The sequence below is a fragment of the Carassius carassius genome, chromosome 14 (assembly GCF_963082965.1).
Source record: "Carassius carassius chromosome 14, fCarCar2.1, whole genome shotgun sequence".
NCBI classification, from domain to species: domain Eukaryota; kingdom Metazoa; phylum Chordata; class Actinopteri; order Cypriniformes; family Cyprinidae; genus Carassius; species Carassius carassius.
In genome coordinates, this window is record NC_081768.1 from 5107471 (window position 1) to 5127329 (window position 19859).

A 19859-nucleotide genomic window follows, 5' to 3' on the forward strand; every position below is an offset into this window, starting at 1 on the left:
CGAAATGCAGCTCGATTTCAGAAAACATTCACCATAAAAATAACGGAAAAATGCCAACATGCGGCAAATAATAATAATAATAATAATAATTATTATTATTATTATGTAATAATTTTTCTAATTATATATATATAGAAATATTTCGAATTATATATATTTTCTAAGTTATATATATATTAACTTTAAGTTAATATAGCTACTACTACAGTAAATTAAATATACTACCAAAAGCTTTAATAATTTATTCGTTTTTCCATTTTATGGGTATTGAATTTCCTCAGTAGCTATCAATATTTTGGTGTTATTATACAGTCTTTGTTATTAGTAAGGAATTATTGTGTCACATAGTTTATTTTGAATGTGATGATGATGATGATGATGATTGTGAATTTGCTTTTTTGGGAGGATTTCCTAAATTTGACTGAAATAAAAGAGAAAAAATTAAAATGTGATATTTGTTATATTTATGAAAAAAAGCAAAAAAACAAACAAATATGATTTAGTAATTACCATAATTAACAATCGAAAGTTGTTTTATGTAAGAATAGATCCTATTAAACTTTACCAAATTTCTACATATTTCACAAGGAACTGTGTCATTATTTCTTAAAATTGAAATTAATAAATGCCTTGAAATTCTAGAGGAATATAAAGTTAAATGTAAATTATAAAAACACAGGTCCCCATAAATATTTATGAAAAAATGTATTTAAAATGGTTTTACTATTGTAAAAGAGTAGCTAGCAACCATTATTTTTTTCTAATCCTTTCTAAGACTATTTTATTCAATAAAGCTGCTGGTTAAAACGAAAAAGAAAAAGAAAAAACTTAGGGATGCACCATTACTTTGAGTGTTTTAAAATAGCTTGTTTCGCGTCTGAATTAAGCATAGACAGTAAAAGAATTAAGTCTTATGTCCAATTCAGCCAAAGGATTGAGAAGGAGGTCTCTGCGGAACAAAAAGAGGCTTTTCCTACTTGAAAGGATTCCGCCACTGGCCCAAAATGCATTGTTCGCTTCGACTGCGTCACCGGAAACATGTGCAGTTGACTTCCTCTCTCTCCTCCGTGCGTGCTTTGCGGCAGCCGTGGGATTTATTAAAGGTTTCGTAGCAGATTAAACACCAACTAGAGGAATAAACCTTCCTCATCTCTAATTACCCGATGGACGATGAAGAGGTGAGTGCGCGTGACTGTGTAGAGTCACGAGCGCGTGCGTGAGAGATTAAACGTGTGTTGACTTGAAGTTCATCAATGGAGCGAGACGATAAGACTGTCACTCTCTTTTATTAACCTGATAACTGTCGGTTCCACTTTTTGAGCATAGACGTGAAAATGACACTTCCAATTTAAACTGTTTCAAATTTTGAATGCTTTGGTCCACAGACTTAAGGTTGTTCTCTTTTTAAACCTGACACTTGGCAAATTATTGTAGAAGTGAACATTTATAAATATTTTATAACAAAAAAGTTATGGAAGTTTAAGTTTATGAAAATATAAAATATAATGATTTAAATATTTATATTTTATATAAAATATATATTTTACAAAACATGTTTTACTCTAAAACTGCTAGAAAATCTAAACCAAAATTTTGAAAAAGTTATGTTCCAAATTTGAGGTTGATATCGCAAAAAAGGAGATTTCAGTGAGATTTAGTTTGGGCGTAGTACCAAGCTTTTCCACTAGATAACCATCAAACCACATTAGTAACCATTTAAGGGCGCCTTCATTTCCATCAATGGTTTGAGTGACCTGAAACATGTTTTTCCATACTTCTCTCAATATTTATGAAGTAGACATCACAATCAAAAGTATTAAGGGTCAGTATGGCAGTATTTGATTTCAATTCAACCTCAAAAAACACATAAAAAACATGCTATGAGAACCCTGGACTTGCGCCTTAGTTCACAGTGCATCAAGAAAGGATAATGAATAAGGATAATCTATTGTTTTTTTCTATATATTCAAAACACTTTTAGACCTTTTTTTCTAAAAAAAATACAATGGATGTTATCTTTTGAACACTCCATGGAAATGAATAAAGATTTTTACAGATTTTTCATGATTTCGTCTATGCATCACTATTTCAAAGTAAAGGTCAGAATGCACTCTCTGACTCTGTTGAGTAATCTTCTTGCATATTAATAAATTACAGTTGCTCTGTAAAATATTCCAAATATCAAAACTACAGTCTTTCCAATGATATATATAGTTTGTCAAGATTACTTTAAATTCAGACTAAGATATTACTGTTTAAACCATGTCATGGCAATTGGGCGACAGTTAACAGGTTAATTAACGTTACATATGCCAACCTGCAGGTTCGTGTTTAAATGTCAGACTTTATAATGTAAACTCTCTCTTTTTGTTTGCAGTATGACCCTTATAACTGTCCCAGTGATTATGACCATCACACTGGTAAGAAATGGTTTTGATTATCATCTGTATGGCCATTTTATATGGGTGTCTATTTTTGGTAATATTAAGCTTTTTGTCATCCTAATAAAGCTTCTGAATAGTTTGCATAGCTTTTAGAGAAATAAGGGAGTAGATGTGTGCTGTTATAAAAGTCTGTGCGTTTTGCAGGTGATCCAAAAGCTGATCTGGCATATGAACGTCAGTACGAGCACCAGCAGACGTATCATGTGATCCCTGAGGTCATCAAGAACTTCCTGCAGTATTTTTATAAGACCGTCTCAAACCTGATCGATGAGAAGGTTTACGAGCTGCAGGCCAACCGCGTGTCCAGCGAGAGCATTGAGCAGAAGATCTACGAGATCCAGGAAGTGTATGAGAACAGGTGCGCAGCCGTACGGTTATAAGACCGGGTTGTACTGATGTCTGGAAATGTTGATTTAGCTTTTATCTCACTTTAGCTGGAACAAGCTGACCGAGCGCTTCTTTAAGACTTCACCATGGCCGGAGGCAGAGGCCATCGCTTCCCTGGTTGGCAACGGTGAGTGATCTTTGCTCATCAGAAGCTCTGAATTGAATGTTTCTTTACTGAGATGTGCGTGTTGTTTTGTCCATTACAGATGCAGTTTTCTTGATCCTCTACAAGGAGCTTTATTACAGGCACATCTACGCCAAAGTCAGTGTGAGTGTTTTCGCTCATCTGTCTCGTGGAATGACAACAAGAGTCTTTGTGAATATAGTCTCTCTTAGCTCTTGTCTGATGTGAAGAACTGTCAATAATGAGGCTTGTTCTCTTTTGCAGGGAGGTCCAACTCTTGACCAGAGGTTTGAGTCCTACTACAATTACTGCAACCTCTTCAACTACATCCTCAGTGAGTGCAAACTCCTCAATTACATGTGATGGAATTCAATTTGGGCACTATTTCTAAGGTTTGTGTTGTGGAAAAAGTGTTTAATAAAGTGTAATAAACAATTTGAGCCACTTCAGAGTAAAAAACATAAATAGTGAAATATGTAGACAATGTATCTTCTTATTTGAGCAACATTTTAATTAATTCATTTCTTATGTTGTAGTTGGTAAAATGTTGTCAAAGTTATTCTATGTTCCCTATACACTACTGTTCGAATGTTTGGGATCTTTTATTATTTTTTATTTTTTTTAAAGACATTAATGCACTTTTTTTTTCATCAATGATGCGTTAAATTGATTAATCGTGACTACATTTATGTAACAACTTTTTTTTTTTTTTCAAAAGAATTATGCTGCTCTTTTGATCTTTCTATTCATTTTAGAATCCTTAAAGAATTGCATCACAGATTCCACAAAAATATTAAGCAGCACAACATTGATGCAAATCAGCATGATTTCTGAAGGATCGTGTGACACTGAACACTAGAGTAATGATGCTAAAATGTATAATACGTAATAAAATTCTGCTTTATCAAATGAATAAATGACAATTTCAGATTTATTAAAGTAGAAAACATTTATTTTGAATTGTAATAATATGTTAAAATAATACTGCTTTTACTGTATTTTTGATTAAGTAAAGGCAGTTTCGGTTATAAAAATAAAACGTAATTCAAAATCATAATTTACTGACCCCAAAATTTTGAATGTTTGTGCTTTTTGAATATTGTCAAAGGGTTTATGTTCAGATCAGCCAGTCTGTTGAAGTAGTCAATTTAAATGGGTTTGATGGATTTAATGCGTTTAATGTTGTCAGATGCTGATGGACCAGCACCTCTGGAGCTTCCAAACCAGTGGTTATGGGACATAATTGATGAGTTCATTTACCAGGTAAGTTTGTTGAGAAGACCCTTGGTCTTCATAAGTCCTCTTATACTGCTGGCTCCTGTGTTACTGATGTGTTCGTGTCGAAGTGAAGAATGGCAGGTGCTGTATTCTCTCTCTTCATTCTGCAGTTCCAGTCGTTCAGTCAGTATCGCTGTAAGACGGCCAAGAAGTCAGAGGAGGAGATCGAGTTCCTGAGGAACAATCCCAAGATCTGGAACGTTCACAGCGTGCTGAATGTCCTTCACTCTCTGGTGGACAAGAGCAACATCAACGGTCAGCTGGAGGTGTACACCAGCGGAGGTGAAAGACGCCAACCAGCTCTCATGCCTTGGTTTCTTGTTCGTCTGATCCAGATGTCAGTGTGACACTTGTGTTTGTGTCACAGGTGACCCAGAGTCCGTGGCTGGAGAATACGGCCGTCACTCTCTCTATAAGATGTTGGGTTATTTCAGTCTGGTGGGATTGCTGAGGCTTCACTCTCTGCTGGGCGATTACTATCAGGCCATCAAAGTCTTGGAGAACATCGAGCTCAACAAGAAGGTAAGAAAATATCCCTCTATTGTCACTGAGAAAGTAGTGTTGTCTCAAGACAAAAAAAAAAAACTGTTTGTGTTTTTTAGAGCATGTATTCACGTGTGCCCGAGTGTCAGATCACCACCTATTATTATGTGGGTTTCGCGTATCTGATGATGAGACGCTATCAGGACGCCATTCGTGTCTTCGCCAACATCCTGCTGTACATCCAGAGGACCAGAAACATGTTCCAGAGAACCACCTACAAATATGAGATGGTCAGTGCTTTCTGTCTTTGTAGTATTGGTTGTTAAAATGCTTAAATGACTCTGTTACTGTAAAAAGAATAATGCTGATGTAATTATTAAATTATGCAAATCCTGAAGAAGGTGCTGCTGTAATTTTGTGCAATGATATTCCAGGTGTTTTAATTGAAGATTGTATTTCATGCTGTTGTGCTTTCTGTTCTGTCATAATGGTGTGATGCTTAATCTAAATTGTGTATTGTTTTCTTCACAGATTAATAAACAGAACGAGCAGATGCACGGGCTGCTGGCCATCGCTCTCACTATGTACCCCATGCGCATCGACGAGAGCATCCACACACAGCTGCGCGAGAAATACGGAGACAAGATGCTCCGCATGCAGAAAGGGTGAGAACACACACATTATGCTTGATTATGCTAAGTTAACATACCAAACTTAGGGGATGGAAACAAAATGTATTATCATTTATGTATGTTTGTGAAAGTATCTTAGGTTCACCGCATTTATTTGAACAAAAATACAGTAAAACGGTAATATTGTGAAATATTATTGAAATTTAAAAGGATATTCCACCCCAAAAAGAAAATTGTCATTAATCACTTACCCCATGTCCTTCCAAAACCGTAAAAGCTTCATTCGTCTTCAGAACACAATTTAAGACATTTTGGATGAAAACTGGGACGTTTGTGACTTTCCCATTGACTGCCAAGTAAATTCCACTGTCAAGGTCCAGAAAAGTATTAAAAGCATCGTCAGAATAGTCCATCTGCCATCAGTGGTCACAGAAGAGCGTACGCAGTTTGCGTTCAGCAGGTGTTTTCCAAAATGTCTCTACGGAGATGTGGAGAGACACAGAGGAAACAAATTGTTGAATGAAGTTGTTATTTTTGTGTTCTGCTCGTACAAACGGTATTCTCGTCGCTTCATAACGTTACTGTTGAACCACTGATGGCAGATAGACTATTCTGACGATGTCTTTCAAGCCTCATAGTTTTCATCCAAAATATCTTAAATTGTGTTCTGAAGACGAACAAAGCTTTTAGGGGTTTGGAACGACATGGGGGTAAGTGATTAATGACAAAAATTATTTTTGGGGTGGAGTATCCCTTTAAAATAACGAACAGCATTTATTTGAAATGAAAATCATATTTTATGTTATAAATGTCACTGTCAATATCAATGTTACTGTCACTTGATTAATTTAAAACATCCTTGCTAAATTTAATGTTAAAAATTGTTTTAATTACTGTACCCAAAATTTTTGATCGGAGCATATATTTTTATATTTAAAAAAAAACAAATTATAATATCATGTATAATTTATATAGACATTCATCTAAAATAAAAGGAGCAACTGAGTTTTTTTGTTTCTCCTCTTTTTCAGAGATCTTCAGGTGTTCGAGGAGTTGTTCAGCTTTGCCTGCCCCAAGTTTCTGTCACCCGTAGTTCCAAACTATGATAATGTTCATCCTAATTACCACAAAGAACCATTCCAGCAGCAGCTGAAGGTGTTCGCAGAGGAGGTTCAGCAGCAGGCGCAGCTCTCCACCATCCGCAGGTACAACAGCAGCTTATTCATGTTGAGCTTGAGCCTATTCCTCTTCTGATGAAGAACAAGAATTCTATGATGATGTGTAATGAGCTCTCCTTCACTTTAGCGATTGGCTGTTAGAAAAGCTCTGAAATGTCCTCTGCTGACTCCATGCGTCTCTCTCAGTTTCCTGAAGCTATACACCACCATGCCTGTGGCCAAACTGGCTGGATTCCTGGACATGTCCGAACAGGAGTTTCGCATCCAGCTGCTGGTCTTCAAACACAAGATGAAGAACCTGGTGTGGACCAGCGGCATCTCTGCTCTGGATGGAGAATTTCAGTCTGCCTCCGAGGTCGACTTCTACATTGACAAGGTTTGTGTGTGTGTGTTGAGTTTCTGTCTTTAAACTGCCGAATTGAACACTTTCATTTCTGAGATTAAATATAGGGTTACCATATTCATGATGCCAGGTGTCTTTTTATTTTAAAAATGATATTTAGTAAGCTGGAGGTTTTTATTGTTTTTTAACTGGCAAGTCACTCTAAAAGTGAATTTACTTGTTCTTCCACCAGGATATGATCCATATTGCAGACACCAAGGTTGCCCGTCGCTATGGAGATTTCTTTATCCGACAGATCCACAAGTTTGAGGAGGTACGTGCTCTTGAATAATTTTTAAACATTTACATTTTTGTCGATTTTCTCTAAATTTCTGTACATTTATTTCCTTGTTAAATTCCAGTTTATGGATCTGTTTTTGAATGGTTCCTCCATGTCGTCATGTTTTGATTGTACCTCCTTTTATCTTCTGTAGCTTAACCGAACGCTGAAGAAAATGCCTCTGACTGGTGCCTCCTCTAGTTCGAGTACCTCCACATCACGTGCCACATAATGCAGATCCCACCAGATGAACTAATCAAACCCTAATTTGATCTGACTCTGATATCCACCAATCACAGGCTAACCCAGACTTCTCAACCAATCAGGAACCACCTTTGCTACTCTTTAGCCAATTGGAGGCCATTTCTGAACTATAAGCCCTTTACTTGCTCTGGACACAAGTGAAACTGATAGGAATCTGGTTTTCTAAATCAATAAATTTTGATGTGGCTGAACTGTAGTTTAAAGTTGTCTTTGAGTTAACATCTGAAATATAGTGGGCCTGAAACTAAATTCTTTAATTATTCATAAACTGTTCTTGTGTGAAGTTCCACATTAAATTCAGTGACAATTTACATAATGTTCATGTTTCATAAATGAGACTCTTAGTATCCGTTTACACTTGCACTTCACAAACATGAAGGCCTGCAATTCTAGTATGAATGCCCCTAGGTGGCAGAAGAATCTTTGTATTCAGTTGCATAATCTAGCAAGAGGATCAAAAACAATGCAAAATGACTTTTTTTTTTCTTTCCATTTATTTTGGACAACTTTAGGGTTCACAACATATTCCAACAAAAAATACCTTCCACTTTGACAGCAGCATTTTTGTGGGTGTCAGGATTGTGTAATTGTTTTAACTTTTCCAGTTTGATTTTAATACACTATTCAAAAAGTAACAGGACTTTTAAGATATTCAATTTTCTGTCAGTGCAGTGTATATCAGGTATCATGGGCCATGTTACTCTCTTTAATATCCTGCTTCTGGACTTTAATACATAGAGGAATGCCGTCCTCATGATGAATGCTGCTTTGGTCAATATTTTATCATCTTCAGGACCTTAAGGCAAAACCATTGCATATTTTGTTTATTGAAACCAGATCCACAAAGATTTTCCTTATACAGCCTCAATGCTGGTGACTAGACAATAATGAGAGGGAACAAAACCTTACCAAAAAAAAGGGGGATATACAAAAAGAATGCCTTAAAACACACAATTCAAATAATCTGGTATAAAATGTTGAAAAATAAAATACAATTAAATACAACCATTTATACTCAACTCTGTTTGGTAGGTCAACATTTTTCTTTTCCAAAAATATCTCTTGTAATCTTTATTTTTCTATAAAAAAAGTAAAGGAAAATAAAGAAATGGTATTTCCTCTTCTTAGGTGGCAGTGTTGTGTAAATGAACCATAATAGCTTGACTTTTATGTTAGACTTTTCCGCCTTTTTTTTTTAAAGGTAAAATTGAGTTATGGCATGACATGAACCTTTCAAGCAGTTTCACTGTGTATAGTTTCACTGCCGTTTTTATAAAAACGCAACACACACAAGTCTCCCAGTTCGAGCAAAAATGAAATGTTTTGTAGCTGACCAGACAAACCTCTGGCCTCAGTGTTCAGTGGAAACAGTGGTTGGTCTGCTGACTGGCTTTCCTCATTGGTCCATGGAACAGCTTTTTGTCCATTTTCTTGAATGTAGTCTTCCACTTTTTTCAGATAGTCCACAATTTTTAAAGAGTTCATTAAGTCATTTTTGTAATGTCTTAAAAGTCACTATAAAGACACCAACACAGAGCAGCTTGCAGTACAGTCTGTGTTCTTGTGTTTGTTTATTCTTTATATCAAATGGGCTTTTCACACTTGTTAACCCATGGTTTATAAATAAATAAATAAAGCATGTTTTTACATGGTTAATAATTTACCCTGGTTTGTCACATTCAATGATCACAAATGTTACAATTTTAAAGCACCGACCTGCTTTTACAAACGTGTAAACGTGGTCATCTTGCCTTAAAGGTATAGCATCTCATATTTTTCATTAAACAGTAGCAGTGTAGTACCACTCAGATTATTTGGATATGACATTTAGCTCTATTAAGTATTCAGAATTAAAACCATTCATGTTCTGGTAAAACCTTGACAATTTTTAAGAAAAAACAAACAGTAAATTGCTGTAAATTACTGGACAACTTTACCGGTAAATACAAAAATGTGCTGTTTACACAGGCAATGATTGATTCCATCTTTTTACTAGTAAAGCACCATTCAAACATCTGTTTCAAATTACCGATAAATTCTGTAACATCATTAACCAAATTTTCACATTCATGCAGCTTCTTTTGTCCCAGAGAGATCGCATTACATGACTTAAAACTGTACTACACAGTGCAGAGGAAATGTGTCGTCTGTGTCAGAATGTTACGATTGGTTATGATTACCTTGAATTTTGAATTTCAATGGCTCTGGATTGTCCTAAAGTAGACGTCTTATGTCTCCGTGTTCACACACTGCACATTACCAGTAATTAACTGGTAATGTTACAACTTCTCGTACTGGTAAATTGTTGGAAAAGTATTTTTGAAAAGGTCCTGTTTACACATTATCTCCTAATGGTAATTTACCGGTAGTTTACTAGTAAAATCTGTATTTGTGAAAGGGGCTTTTGTTTCAATATTTCATTTGAATCAAATTAACCACACACCACAACAAACCTTGAGTGTCCACTGAACTCAACTGTGTCACATCTTGTTCAGTCAGTAAAAATGAGTCTTGAGATCCATGGGTTCCGTTATAATGCATTGCATTGTGTTCCTTGTCAAACTAAATGCCAAACGCGACTGAGCTACAAGAGCCACTACACAACGAACTTCAGTTTTGGTACAGAATGTGATAATATTTACTAACATAACGCATTATGGAACTATCTGGAAAATACTGTGACACTGACAGTAATTTGCAGTATGGGTAACGCAATAATACTATAGCAGTAGCGACAGCTAAAGGTCAGCCATTTGTAAGTTTGATTGGGTGAAAAGACGCGGCAACATGAGTTTATTTAATGGCGTGTGTTTAGGGCAGGAATATCCATTTTTCAACCAATAAATTAAGCTGAAAAAAAAAAAAAAACCTTGAACAAATGCCTGAAACTTGGTATGATGAGCACTTCCTGTGTCTGTTTGCCTCTTTAAGAAGAATCGCTTTATGTACTCTGCCCAAATGTAAGTCACTTTGGACAAAAGCATGTTAATGCAATGGCAGACAAGAGAAACTGTTTGGGTTCCCTGCGTGAAAAATGAGAAACTTTGCAATCGTTCTTTGTGAATTTAAACACTATACACTATTTCCAAATGTGAAATAATGTTTAACCCAGGGTTAATCGCGGTGTGAAAAGCCCCAGAGATATACTCTCATAAGCAGTGGTGTCCCACTAAAATATGAAAAAGTATCTAAATAAAAACTAGTGTCTGTATTCGGCCTTCCACTGGTCTGAGAGTGCATTCATCCCCTTGTGTAGTTTGAGTGAGTGTGTGCGGTTAAAGTCTCATTACTCTTGAAGTATCTCTGACAAGATGAGCTGCCCTTGTTTTGGGTGTTCCAGGTCCACACACATACTACACATCTACACACCCTCCTCACACCTGGCCCTTACAAACCTGAACTCTTCTCCACATCGCAGGAAAGAGTTTCCATTAAAAACAAGAAGCCAGGCATGCCATGCACATTGTACATTTTCTCAGACCAGCGAGGCCTCGGCTAGTCATAATTCTGTGATCTCTAACGGACTCCCAGACAGAGTGTCGGTGCCCTTGTTTCTGTGCAAAGGTGTGGATTTTGCAGATTCTGTTCGGGCATTGCTTTCAGCATACAGTCCACCATCTGCGTGCAAGGCTTCAAGGGAGCGTGCCAGAGCCCGCTGATCATCTTCAGGCAGGCTGTTGAGGTCAGAGGTCAACAGCGTGCCTGTGCTGCCGTGAACTGCATGCACCCCATCAGGACCCCTGAGCTCGATTGGGAGTTTGTGCTTGAAGCGAAGGGTTCCTCGACCTCCGACACCAACGCGCTCGTCATCATCTTCATCCAGGTCACTTTGGATCAGCTGAGAGATGGATGGATGAATGAAATGAATGAATGGAATTGATGCAATGATGGAGTGATGAATGAATGAATGAATGCATGGATGGATGGTTGGTTGGGTGGGTTTATGGTCATTTTTTTGGGGTGGTTTGATGATTCATTTTATGGATTGGTGAATGGATACAAGGAATGTAGGATACAATGATAAAACAATGAACGGAGTCATGAATGGACATATAGGGATGTAATTATGGATAGATGGAATAGTAGTTGAATGCATGGATGGACAGATGCATGGACGAGTGAGTAAATGGAGGAATTAATGTTTTTTTTTAGTTGATGAATGTAATTATGGATGGTTGAATATATTGATGGATTGTAGATGATGGAGTGATAAATGTGTGGATGGAGTTGTCAATGAGATGGATGCATGGAATTATGGATTGGTAGATGAATAGATGGATGCATGTGGGTGAATAAAAAGAATGATGGATGCAGTGATGGCATGATGAATAGATGCATGGTGGGATGTAATTGTTGATGGTTGCAATTATAGATGGACGTGTGGAATTTTGGTTTGGTAGATGCATTGATGAATAAATGGATGCATGAAGGTTGGGTAGATTGATGGATTCAACAATACATGTATGGAATAACATTGATAGATGGATGCATGGATGGATTCAAGACAATGTAAAGAAGGAGAAAAATAACCATTAACAACAAATAAACTTACAATTTGACAGCAGTTTTAGAGGAAACAGAGATCTGTGAAGCAGTGGAGAGCAGTGAGCAGACTGTGAAACAGCCTGGGAAACTTCAGCAGGGTCACATGACTCTGGACAGAAGGAGAATCCAGGGTTTCTACTGAAAGGACAGGGTTGAGATGTAGTCAGCCAGCAGTGAGGAAGAGGATGCAGAGGAAGAGCAAACACAGCACCCTGTCACATCGCCCACCTCTGTGACTGAAGACTGGTCACCGTGGCTGGTTGACTTGGTGACCATGCGGGCGGCAACCAGCTTTTTGAGTCTCAGATAGTCATCCAAAACCACCTTGAGCAGCGAGCCCTGATTGGATGGCAGCACTTGTCATGTAGTGTCTTATGAACTGAATCCTTTAGCACGACTCTGACAATTCACTTCATTAACAACATAACAACAACACTTCACTCCACATTTTATTATATTGGGTCCCAAACTGAGTTTAAGACACCATAAATGTTGATTCTAAACTGAAAATACATTTGAAATATGCTCTAGTTTAGATTTGTGTCTAGGAATCAGGCCTCAAAAAGTACTGAAGCACTATGATGATCCTATCTTCTATTTTTGCTATCAGCGATCTTTATTAGTTTGCCTGTTTATGTTCTCCAAACTTTGACAGGTTTATCAGTAGCTCTGATATCAGATTTGGAGTGAATGTTCTCACCTTGATAGGCCCCTCTCTCATGATTTGTCCTAGTTTGGCGATGTTGTCATACTCCTGAATAGCAGCTCGTAGATATCGGTCATCCTCTGGTTTAGAGGCCTGAGGCTCACGTCCAAATGTACCCTATAGAAGACAAGATATTTATTTAGTACCCTATAAATTGAAGATGACACTTAAAGGAATAGTCACACAAAAATGAACATTTGATGTTTATCTGCTTACCCTCAGGACATCCAAGATTGTAGGTGACACTGTTTCTTCAGTAGAACACAAACTGAGATTTTTTTACTGAAACCGTTGCAGTCTGACAGTCTTATAATGTAAGCGTATGGGAATATTATATTATATTCTAAAACATACAATAAAACAAAACAAAAAACATACACAAACAAAACCAAGTGGTCCGCTGTAAAGCAAGAAGAAGAAGAATCATTTTTTTTACGTTTTATTGTATGTTTTAGCCGTGATTCCCATCCACTTACATTATAAGACTGATAGACTGCAACAGTTTCAGTAAAAAATCTCAGTTTGTGTTCTACTGAAGAAACCGTCACTTCTTGGATGTCCTGGCGGTAAGCAGATAAAAATCTAACTTTCATTTTTGGGGCGAAATATCCCTTTAAGTAGCCCACAAAGGCAAAAGAAGACAAAGAGAAGGTCTAGGTTCGTGTGATGACAATACATGCACCATGGCATGATTTTTTTTTAGTTTATTACATGTGTGCGAGCCGGGCTGTTCCAGAGGTCAGCAATGTCACTTAAGTCTTCAGGAAGGTCATCCTCATGCTCCGCCTGTGCCGCTAACTCCAGATTCCTGCAGAAAGGATCTAGCCACACTGGATTTGCTCTACAATCACACACAGAGAAAGAGATGCATTGTGATGCAATCAATTAAACCTTGCAGTTTCGTCCATTAGATAATAATCAGCATTGTATTTGGAACATATCTCAAATATTAAAAGTATGTTAAGGTTTGCCACACCTGTGATTATTTTAGCAGTTGAGAGCTCTGTTAAGACATATACAGACAGGCTCATATCAACAACACCATTGTATCACTCACTCACCCTTCAAACGTGTACTTGTTTGTGTTGGGCATATCCAGAATATCCATCAACCCCTGATTTCCTGTAAATAGAGAGAGAAAACCAAACATGCTTTACCTTGACAACAAACACAAAGCAATGTTTGTTAAACTTGAACCCATGGGAGGATTAGTCTCCACTTCCTCCTAACAGAGGGATGGGACATTCCCAGCAACTTACCTGTGGAGCCAGCAACAATCGCCTTCAGCTTCCTTTTGTGCCTGTTGAAAACAGGAAACAAAAAATCTGGTTATGCATTGAACAGGAAGTGAGTGAATATGGCAAGTTATAGAAAAGGATTTGAAGTGGTGCTTCTTTCTGTGGAAATCTAATGCAGAAAGTACTCACACTGTGCGGTAATACCAGTTCATCAGGATAAACAACATTGCTGCAAGGAAGAGTAAAACTGCCAAGATGATAATGGCCATCTGAAAGAAATGAACAGACATTCATGGTGTGTATAATGTTTTCTTAATACAGCAAATACATCGTATACAAAGACACACACACACCTGTAAGGTGGTGAGGTCGTCAGGTGCACGAGCAGTCACAGCTGGCTGAACATCCAGAACGTTGTAGTTTCTAAACAGATTCCTCAACTGCTCCTTGTTCTCATCGATCATCTGAATCACCCTGAAAACCAATTCAGTGAATCAATCAATCAATCATCCTGAAAGAATCAAAGCAACTGCAGATGAGACTACTGCATTAATCAAATTCAATAATCAGCAAAAAAAAAATCAATCAAGCTGTATAGTTCAAGAAACGTCCATTTGATATGTATCGATCATGTTTGGTATATAACTCTTACCTCTCCACATCTAGAATACGGTTGGTCTGCTTGTTGACCACATGAATCAGAACATCGGTTTGAGCGAAGTTCACTCTGCCCTTTTTATCCACATGAAACTATGGGAAAGAAATGGTCATGACAGGAGAAATATTGGATGTAACTGTAGAGACAAGGATTGTAGTTTAATTTCTCACGATAGTAATAATGACAGCACAAGCATGTGTGTACCTGTACGTCGTCAGTGTTGACTATGGCTCCTGTGATGTTTGAGAGCAGGTTTATAAACTCCTCTTGAAACAGTCGCACACGCTCTGGAATCTCATTTATGACGATTTTCACCCGTTGGTCGTCTCTGAGAATGTAAATGCCCACCAGAGTCACATCACTGTGTCCTGCCAGATCTCTCGCCAAAACCTCCACCATAAAATAACCCGGATCATAAGCCATAAACAGGTCAAACGTCCGGATGATTCCATCAGTCTCTGAAAAAAATGAAAGAAGAGTCAATAAAAAAAAACACTAATCTAAATTACTTGACATTTCAACAGAGAGTTAAGCAAGTGTGTAAAGCACACACACCGATGATGAAGACGTTGTCCATTTCTTCAGAGTCATTGGAATGTAGTTTGATGTAGTGGATAGACAGAATGTGATAAAGAACAAGACTGTTGTTGCCAATGTCATTATCAATCGCTTGAACCCGGATCAGATCTGAGCCCACTTTAGCATCTGCAGCCACACCTGACAGAGAAAGAGAGACAGGTAAGCTTGCGTTTACTTATCTAAACAGGTTGCCATAGGGATTGAATTAAAATAAAACGTAAAAGCAGTTAAAATACTTACATAATATATAAACAACATTTATTTTTCTTTTTGTTACATGAAGGTCACATTTAACTGTATTGGCATTTTTTTTCTCAATATTTGTATAATTTATTTGTGCAGCTTTTTTAGATTATAACTAGATTACAGAAGTTTCTTTGACAAAATATATGAAGATGATCAGCAAAAGCATAAGTAGAAGTTGCAAGCAGTAGAAAGGGTCAGTTTTGATCGGTTAGTGATGCTAGAGGGTTTTAGACTAAATAAATAAATACAAAGTAAATTAAATTAAAATTAAATGAACCTAAAAACTGGTGGGAAATTTGAAATTAATAAAAGCAACACCTAAAATAGCAGAGGTGTAAAGTATTTGAGTAAATGTAATTAATTACTGTACTTGAGTATCTTTTCTGTACCTGTGTTCCTGTAGCTCAAGTGGTAGAGCATTGTGTTAGCAAGCACAAGGTTGAGGGTTTGATTCCCCGGGAACACATGATAGGTAAAAATTGTTAGCCTGAATGCACTGTAAATCGCTTTAGAAGAAGGCATCTGCTAAATGCATAAATGTAATTTAATTTAAATTTTTCTGTAGTTTTACTTAGCATCAAAGATATTAGCAACTTTTACTCTACTTCACTACATTTTTGAATAAGCATATGTACTTTATGTGCATAAATTTAATTTGATTTTAATTTAATTTACTCTTTACTCCACTACATGTGTAATGAGTGTTGCAATTACACATTACATTTTGCATGGCACCAACTACACTGAAAGTATTATTATCTTGCCACTACTCAGCCAAACTTGTCAACAAGGCTACATTACATGAATGTAAGTTCCTAAGCAAGTAGTTGTGAATCACAGGTGTTTTCTATTTGAGATGAGGACATGACTGCAGCAGCAATGACACTGAAACAGCACATTCAGAGCAAAAAGTCTATGATTTTTTTTATTTGGATGGATTATTTTATTCATCCATTATACTGAATAGACCTTTTTGAAGGATCTTCTACCTGTCGCCTTCCTGTCTCCTGTGTTGTTTGTAGTCAGTTTGTTCATTGGTTCCTCTTATTGGTCTACCCAGGTGTGTCTTGTTATGCTTGTTAGCCATGTGTTTATATTCCCCTAGTGTTTCTTTAGTTCCTTGTGAGTTGTTGAGTGTAATGGTAGTCTGTTTGTCCGTCAATCTGTTATTTGTTCCCTGTGGTTTTTGATTTATTGTTTGTTCTAGGTTTTCCATTAAATACCTGCACACAGATCCTTGCCTCTGCCTGTTTTCTCCAGTTTCTCCACAACGTTACAGTTTTTCACTGGCATGTCTCTTTGTATAGTGCCTTTTTTGAGCCTATATTTCATATAAGTAAAAATACTTGAGTACTGTTAAATATCAAGTTGTTTTGGAATTGGTGATTTTTCTAACTTGTAGTGGAGTAATTTTCACTGTAAGGTATCTGTACTTTTACTCAAGTATGGTTTTCAGGTACTCTTCACACCACCGTAAAATAAAAACGTTGAAAATGGTTTCAGAATACAACAAATCCGTTACCTGCAGTGTACTCCATCTTTGTGAATCTTGGAGACTGGTCGTTGATGTCCTCAAGGAAGATTCTTACTTCCTGTAATGTAGGGTCACGGCTTGGGTCAAGCACTTGGGCCCGCTGTGACCTTTGACTTCTCGGAGGAGACCAGCTTCGGTTACTGGAAGCTTTAACGATGATGGAATACACTGGGATTTCTTCCCGATCCAGGTCTTTTTTGACCCGTAGAACTCCAGCAACACTCATACCAAAGTTTCCCTCAGAATCGCCTCCTAGAAAAGAGCACCAGTAATGCAGTTAATAAGATGTTTACAATGACCATGTATGAAATACTACCAATGTTCTGCTAAGGAAAATTCTAAGTTTCTCAGAAATCGGAAATTCACCACTGATGCAACAATATTGCGCCAACTGAGTAGTACATTTGTAACTGCAGGCGGAAATGTTCTATGAAGAAACAGTCCTGACCTACAGCAGCTGATCAAAGATTCTTGGTTCACTAACCTTCAAATACTGTATATTATTTCATGAATATGTTCAGTAAAGAGAGATTACTTGTCAGGTACATTTTAATTCAGTAAAATCCAAGTAAAATTTGCATTAACAGTCTCGAACAGCTGAACAGAGCCAAACACTGGATAAGCTTGGTTTAATGATGTAAGTGCTTCTATAGGGTTTATTTTTGTTGTTTAATGTTGTGTCCACACCTGCAATGAAATAGTAGACGATAGCATTAGAGCCTTCGTCTGCATCCACTGCACCAGTCACATTCCCCACAACAGTCCCAGGAGACGAGTGCTCGGGTACCGACAGAGACTGATACGGCAAACTTCCTCTCTGAAATACACGCAACACACAGAATTCAGGACTTAAGCAATAAGTGATAGGAAAAATTTTCAACAATCACATTTCATGATGTGAAAGTCCCTTTGAAACCTACTGCATTATATTTGATATGCAAATTTCTAAGGCCTTAAAAATAACAACATGATCAAAACATTGCTGAAAAACCTGTTTAGTACATATCTTCTGTCATTTGATGAATAGTTTTTACTTTTTTTTAAGCAAATGTTTTTGGTAAACTTCTACCAAAATCTTATACAAGAATTAACTTTTATAATGATTGTAAAATTCCAGACAAACATTTACTAGACTGACGCAACGTAGGGTTACTTGATTATCCATTCATCATTTAAAAAATAAATAAGAAAATAAAAAATAAATCATGTTAAAATGTGAGCATTAAATACAATCCAGGAATGTGATTAACATCTCTCAGTCATCACTGCAGCACATTGCATTATATATTTTGTTTAATTATCAAAGTTTTGATCATAAAGCCAAGCATTTATATGTCATAGTCTAATATACTGATATAAACATCTTATTGATTTACATTACAAGTTATCACAATTTCAGATCAGCCAAATATTTATCAGCAACAGGACATATTTTTTATACAGGCATATTTTTGCTCTTTTTTGCCCTCTTTATAAAATGAAGTGTTTTCTTTTCCTCCTTGAGTATGAGTTTCATATTATATTATATTATATCATATCATATCATATCATATCATATCATATCATATCATTAGGCATAAAAGCCTGATGTATCAAATGTGATAAAAACAAATGCAAACAAATACTTTTCTAAAGGTTAATTTAAATGTTTAATTAAATAATATAGAGTTTATGACTATTATTTCATAGTCTGGTTTTACAGGGCTGCTATTAAAATGGCCAATTTTTCTATAGTATGTACTTGAAAAATAGTGATATATCTGATAATCAAAACAAATGATCAAAACATTACCGGAGGTTTAAGAAAAACAGGTTCATTGTCGTCGATGTCAGACAGAGCCACCTGCAGCGGCTGCATGGTCTCATATGGGACGGGCTGCCCGAGGTCATAGGCCACCACAACCAGCTATACACCAATACAGAGATTGAAAGTGTTTTTGACGGTTTTCTGCTGTTTTCAATGGTCGTTTATTTTGAAATGTGTCTGGTTAGAAAGAAAGACTCACACTATACAGGGCTTGTTTCTCTCTGTCCAGTTTAACTGCAGTTGTGATCACTCCGTTCACTGCATCAATATGGAAGTTCTCCCAGTCTCTATTTCCTGCTCCAGTCTGCAGAAAGCTGTACCGGACTTCTCCGTTCACCCCCTCATCCTCGTCTGTAGCAAACACTTCATACACCACCAGCCCGGGAGGCTGTTCCTGCAACAACACACACAAAACATGACCGAATGCTCACTCATTCATGATGTCTGACCCTGAACAAAAACAGGTCATCCAATCTCTCGCAATCCAAACCTCCATGTGACAGATCTGGGTCAAAGTGTTGAGTGGTATTGTACAAAGTATTGAACATTCGTCAATGTGAGAGATTTCAGTCAGAATTAAAAGCAGGGAACCTCTTAATTTATATTTTGATGTGCCGTTTAGTGCTTCTGACTCTAATCAAGGGCATTTCAAAGGTTTTTAAGACTTGTCCTTACTGCAAGAGGAACTTATAAAGTTTCCTCAAAGTCCTCAAAATACTATCTGGTTATAATGACACTATGGTTGACATCTCTCTGAGTCACTTGGGTGGGTTTCATTGCTTGGGCTCAGAAATAAAGGGCTTCAAAATGATCACAAAGATCTGCAACACGATCTTTTCACTCTGGCTGTCAGATGTACACAGGAGGCTTGACCACACAAGCAAGCACGAGATCTCAACTGCATGTTTCAGCACGCAACTAGACAGCTACATGTAATGGATATTCCTATGAAGACAACAACAAGGAAGACAAAAGAAGAGTGCTGTGGAATAACTGAGAATACATCAAAAGTGGTCGAGTTGTAATTAGTAGGATGAGTGAGAAAGCCTGCATTCAGTAAACATCACATTCAAACAAAGAAAACATGATTTAGT

General features: G+C 37.0%; 2 protein-coding genes across 3 annotated transcripts in view; one reads left to right on the plus strand and one right to left on the minus strand.

The window, feature by feature from the left end:
* Positions 1-1024: 1024 nt before the first annotated feature.
* On the plus strand, positions 1025-7550 carry LOC132156770 (eukaryotic translation initiation factor 3 subunit L). The gene is made up of 15 exons (XM_059565789.1): positions 1025-1178; positions 2378-2420; positions 2589-2802; positions 2879-2958; positions 3038-3099; positions 3220-3289; positions 4145-4218; positions 4344-4515; positions 4601-4755; positions 4836-5006; positions 5248-5381; positions 6380-6553; positions 6713-6902; positions 7102-7182; positions 7343-7550. Exons 1-15 carry the CDS (start codon positions 1164-1166, stop codon positions 7418-7420), a joined length of 1713 nt encoding a protein of 570 aa, XP_059421772.1. The 5' UTR covers positions 1025-1163; the 3' UTR covers positions 7421-7550.
* A 2960-nt stretch (positions 7551-10510) lies between these two features.
* LOC132156771 (cadherin-23-like) overlaps positions 10511-19859 on the minus strand; it is a 235750-nt gene continuing 226401 nt past the window's right edge. The window contains exons 53-66 of one of the 2 annotated variants that reach the window (XM_059565791.1): positions 18965-19159; positions 18751-18864; positions 17646-17775; positions 16947-17210; positions 15153-15316; positions 14804-15055; positions 14594-14691; positions 14295-14415; positions 14131-14210; positions 13963-14003; positions 13765-13825; positions 13415-13544; positions 12698-12820; positions 10511-11290 (exon numbers count right to left, since the gene is read on the minus strand). In XM_059565791.1, coding sequence (XP_059421774.1) covers positions 10952-11290; positions 12698-12820; positions 13415-13544; positions 13765-13825; positions 13963-14003; positions 14131-14210; positions 14295-14415; positions 14594-14691; positions 14804-15055; positions 15153-15316; positions 16947-17210; positions 17646-17775; positions 18751-18864; positions 18965-19159 — 2112 coding nt within the window. In that variant the 3' untranslated portion in view covers positions 10511-10951. Of the gene's footprint in view, positions 11291-12697; positions 12821-13414; positions 13545-13764; positions 13826-13962; positions 14004-14130; positions 14211-14294; positions 14416-14593; positions 14692-14803; positions 15317-16946; positions 17211-17645; positions 17776-18750; positions 18865-18964; positions 19160-19859 lie in introns of those variants that run through there. The other variant, XM_059565790.1, reaches the window with a different exon arrangement.

What these genes read in the sequence shown, in the direction of transcription:
- LOC132156770 (XM_059565789.1), top strand. An exon ending in TGATTATGACCATCACACTG is followed by an intron (nt 2,421 to 2,588) that starts GTAAGAAATGGT and finishes TGCGTTTTGCAG; the next exon opens with GTGATCCAAAAGCTGATCTG. An exon ending in ACATCTACGCCAAAGTCAGT is followed by an intron (nt 3,100 to 3,219) that starts GTGAGTGTTTTC and finishes TCTCTTTTGCAG; the next exon opens with GGAGGTCCAACTCTTGACCA.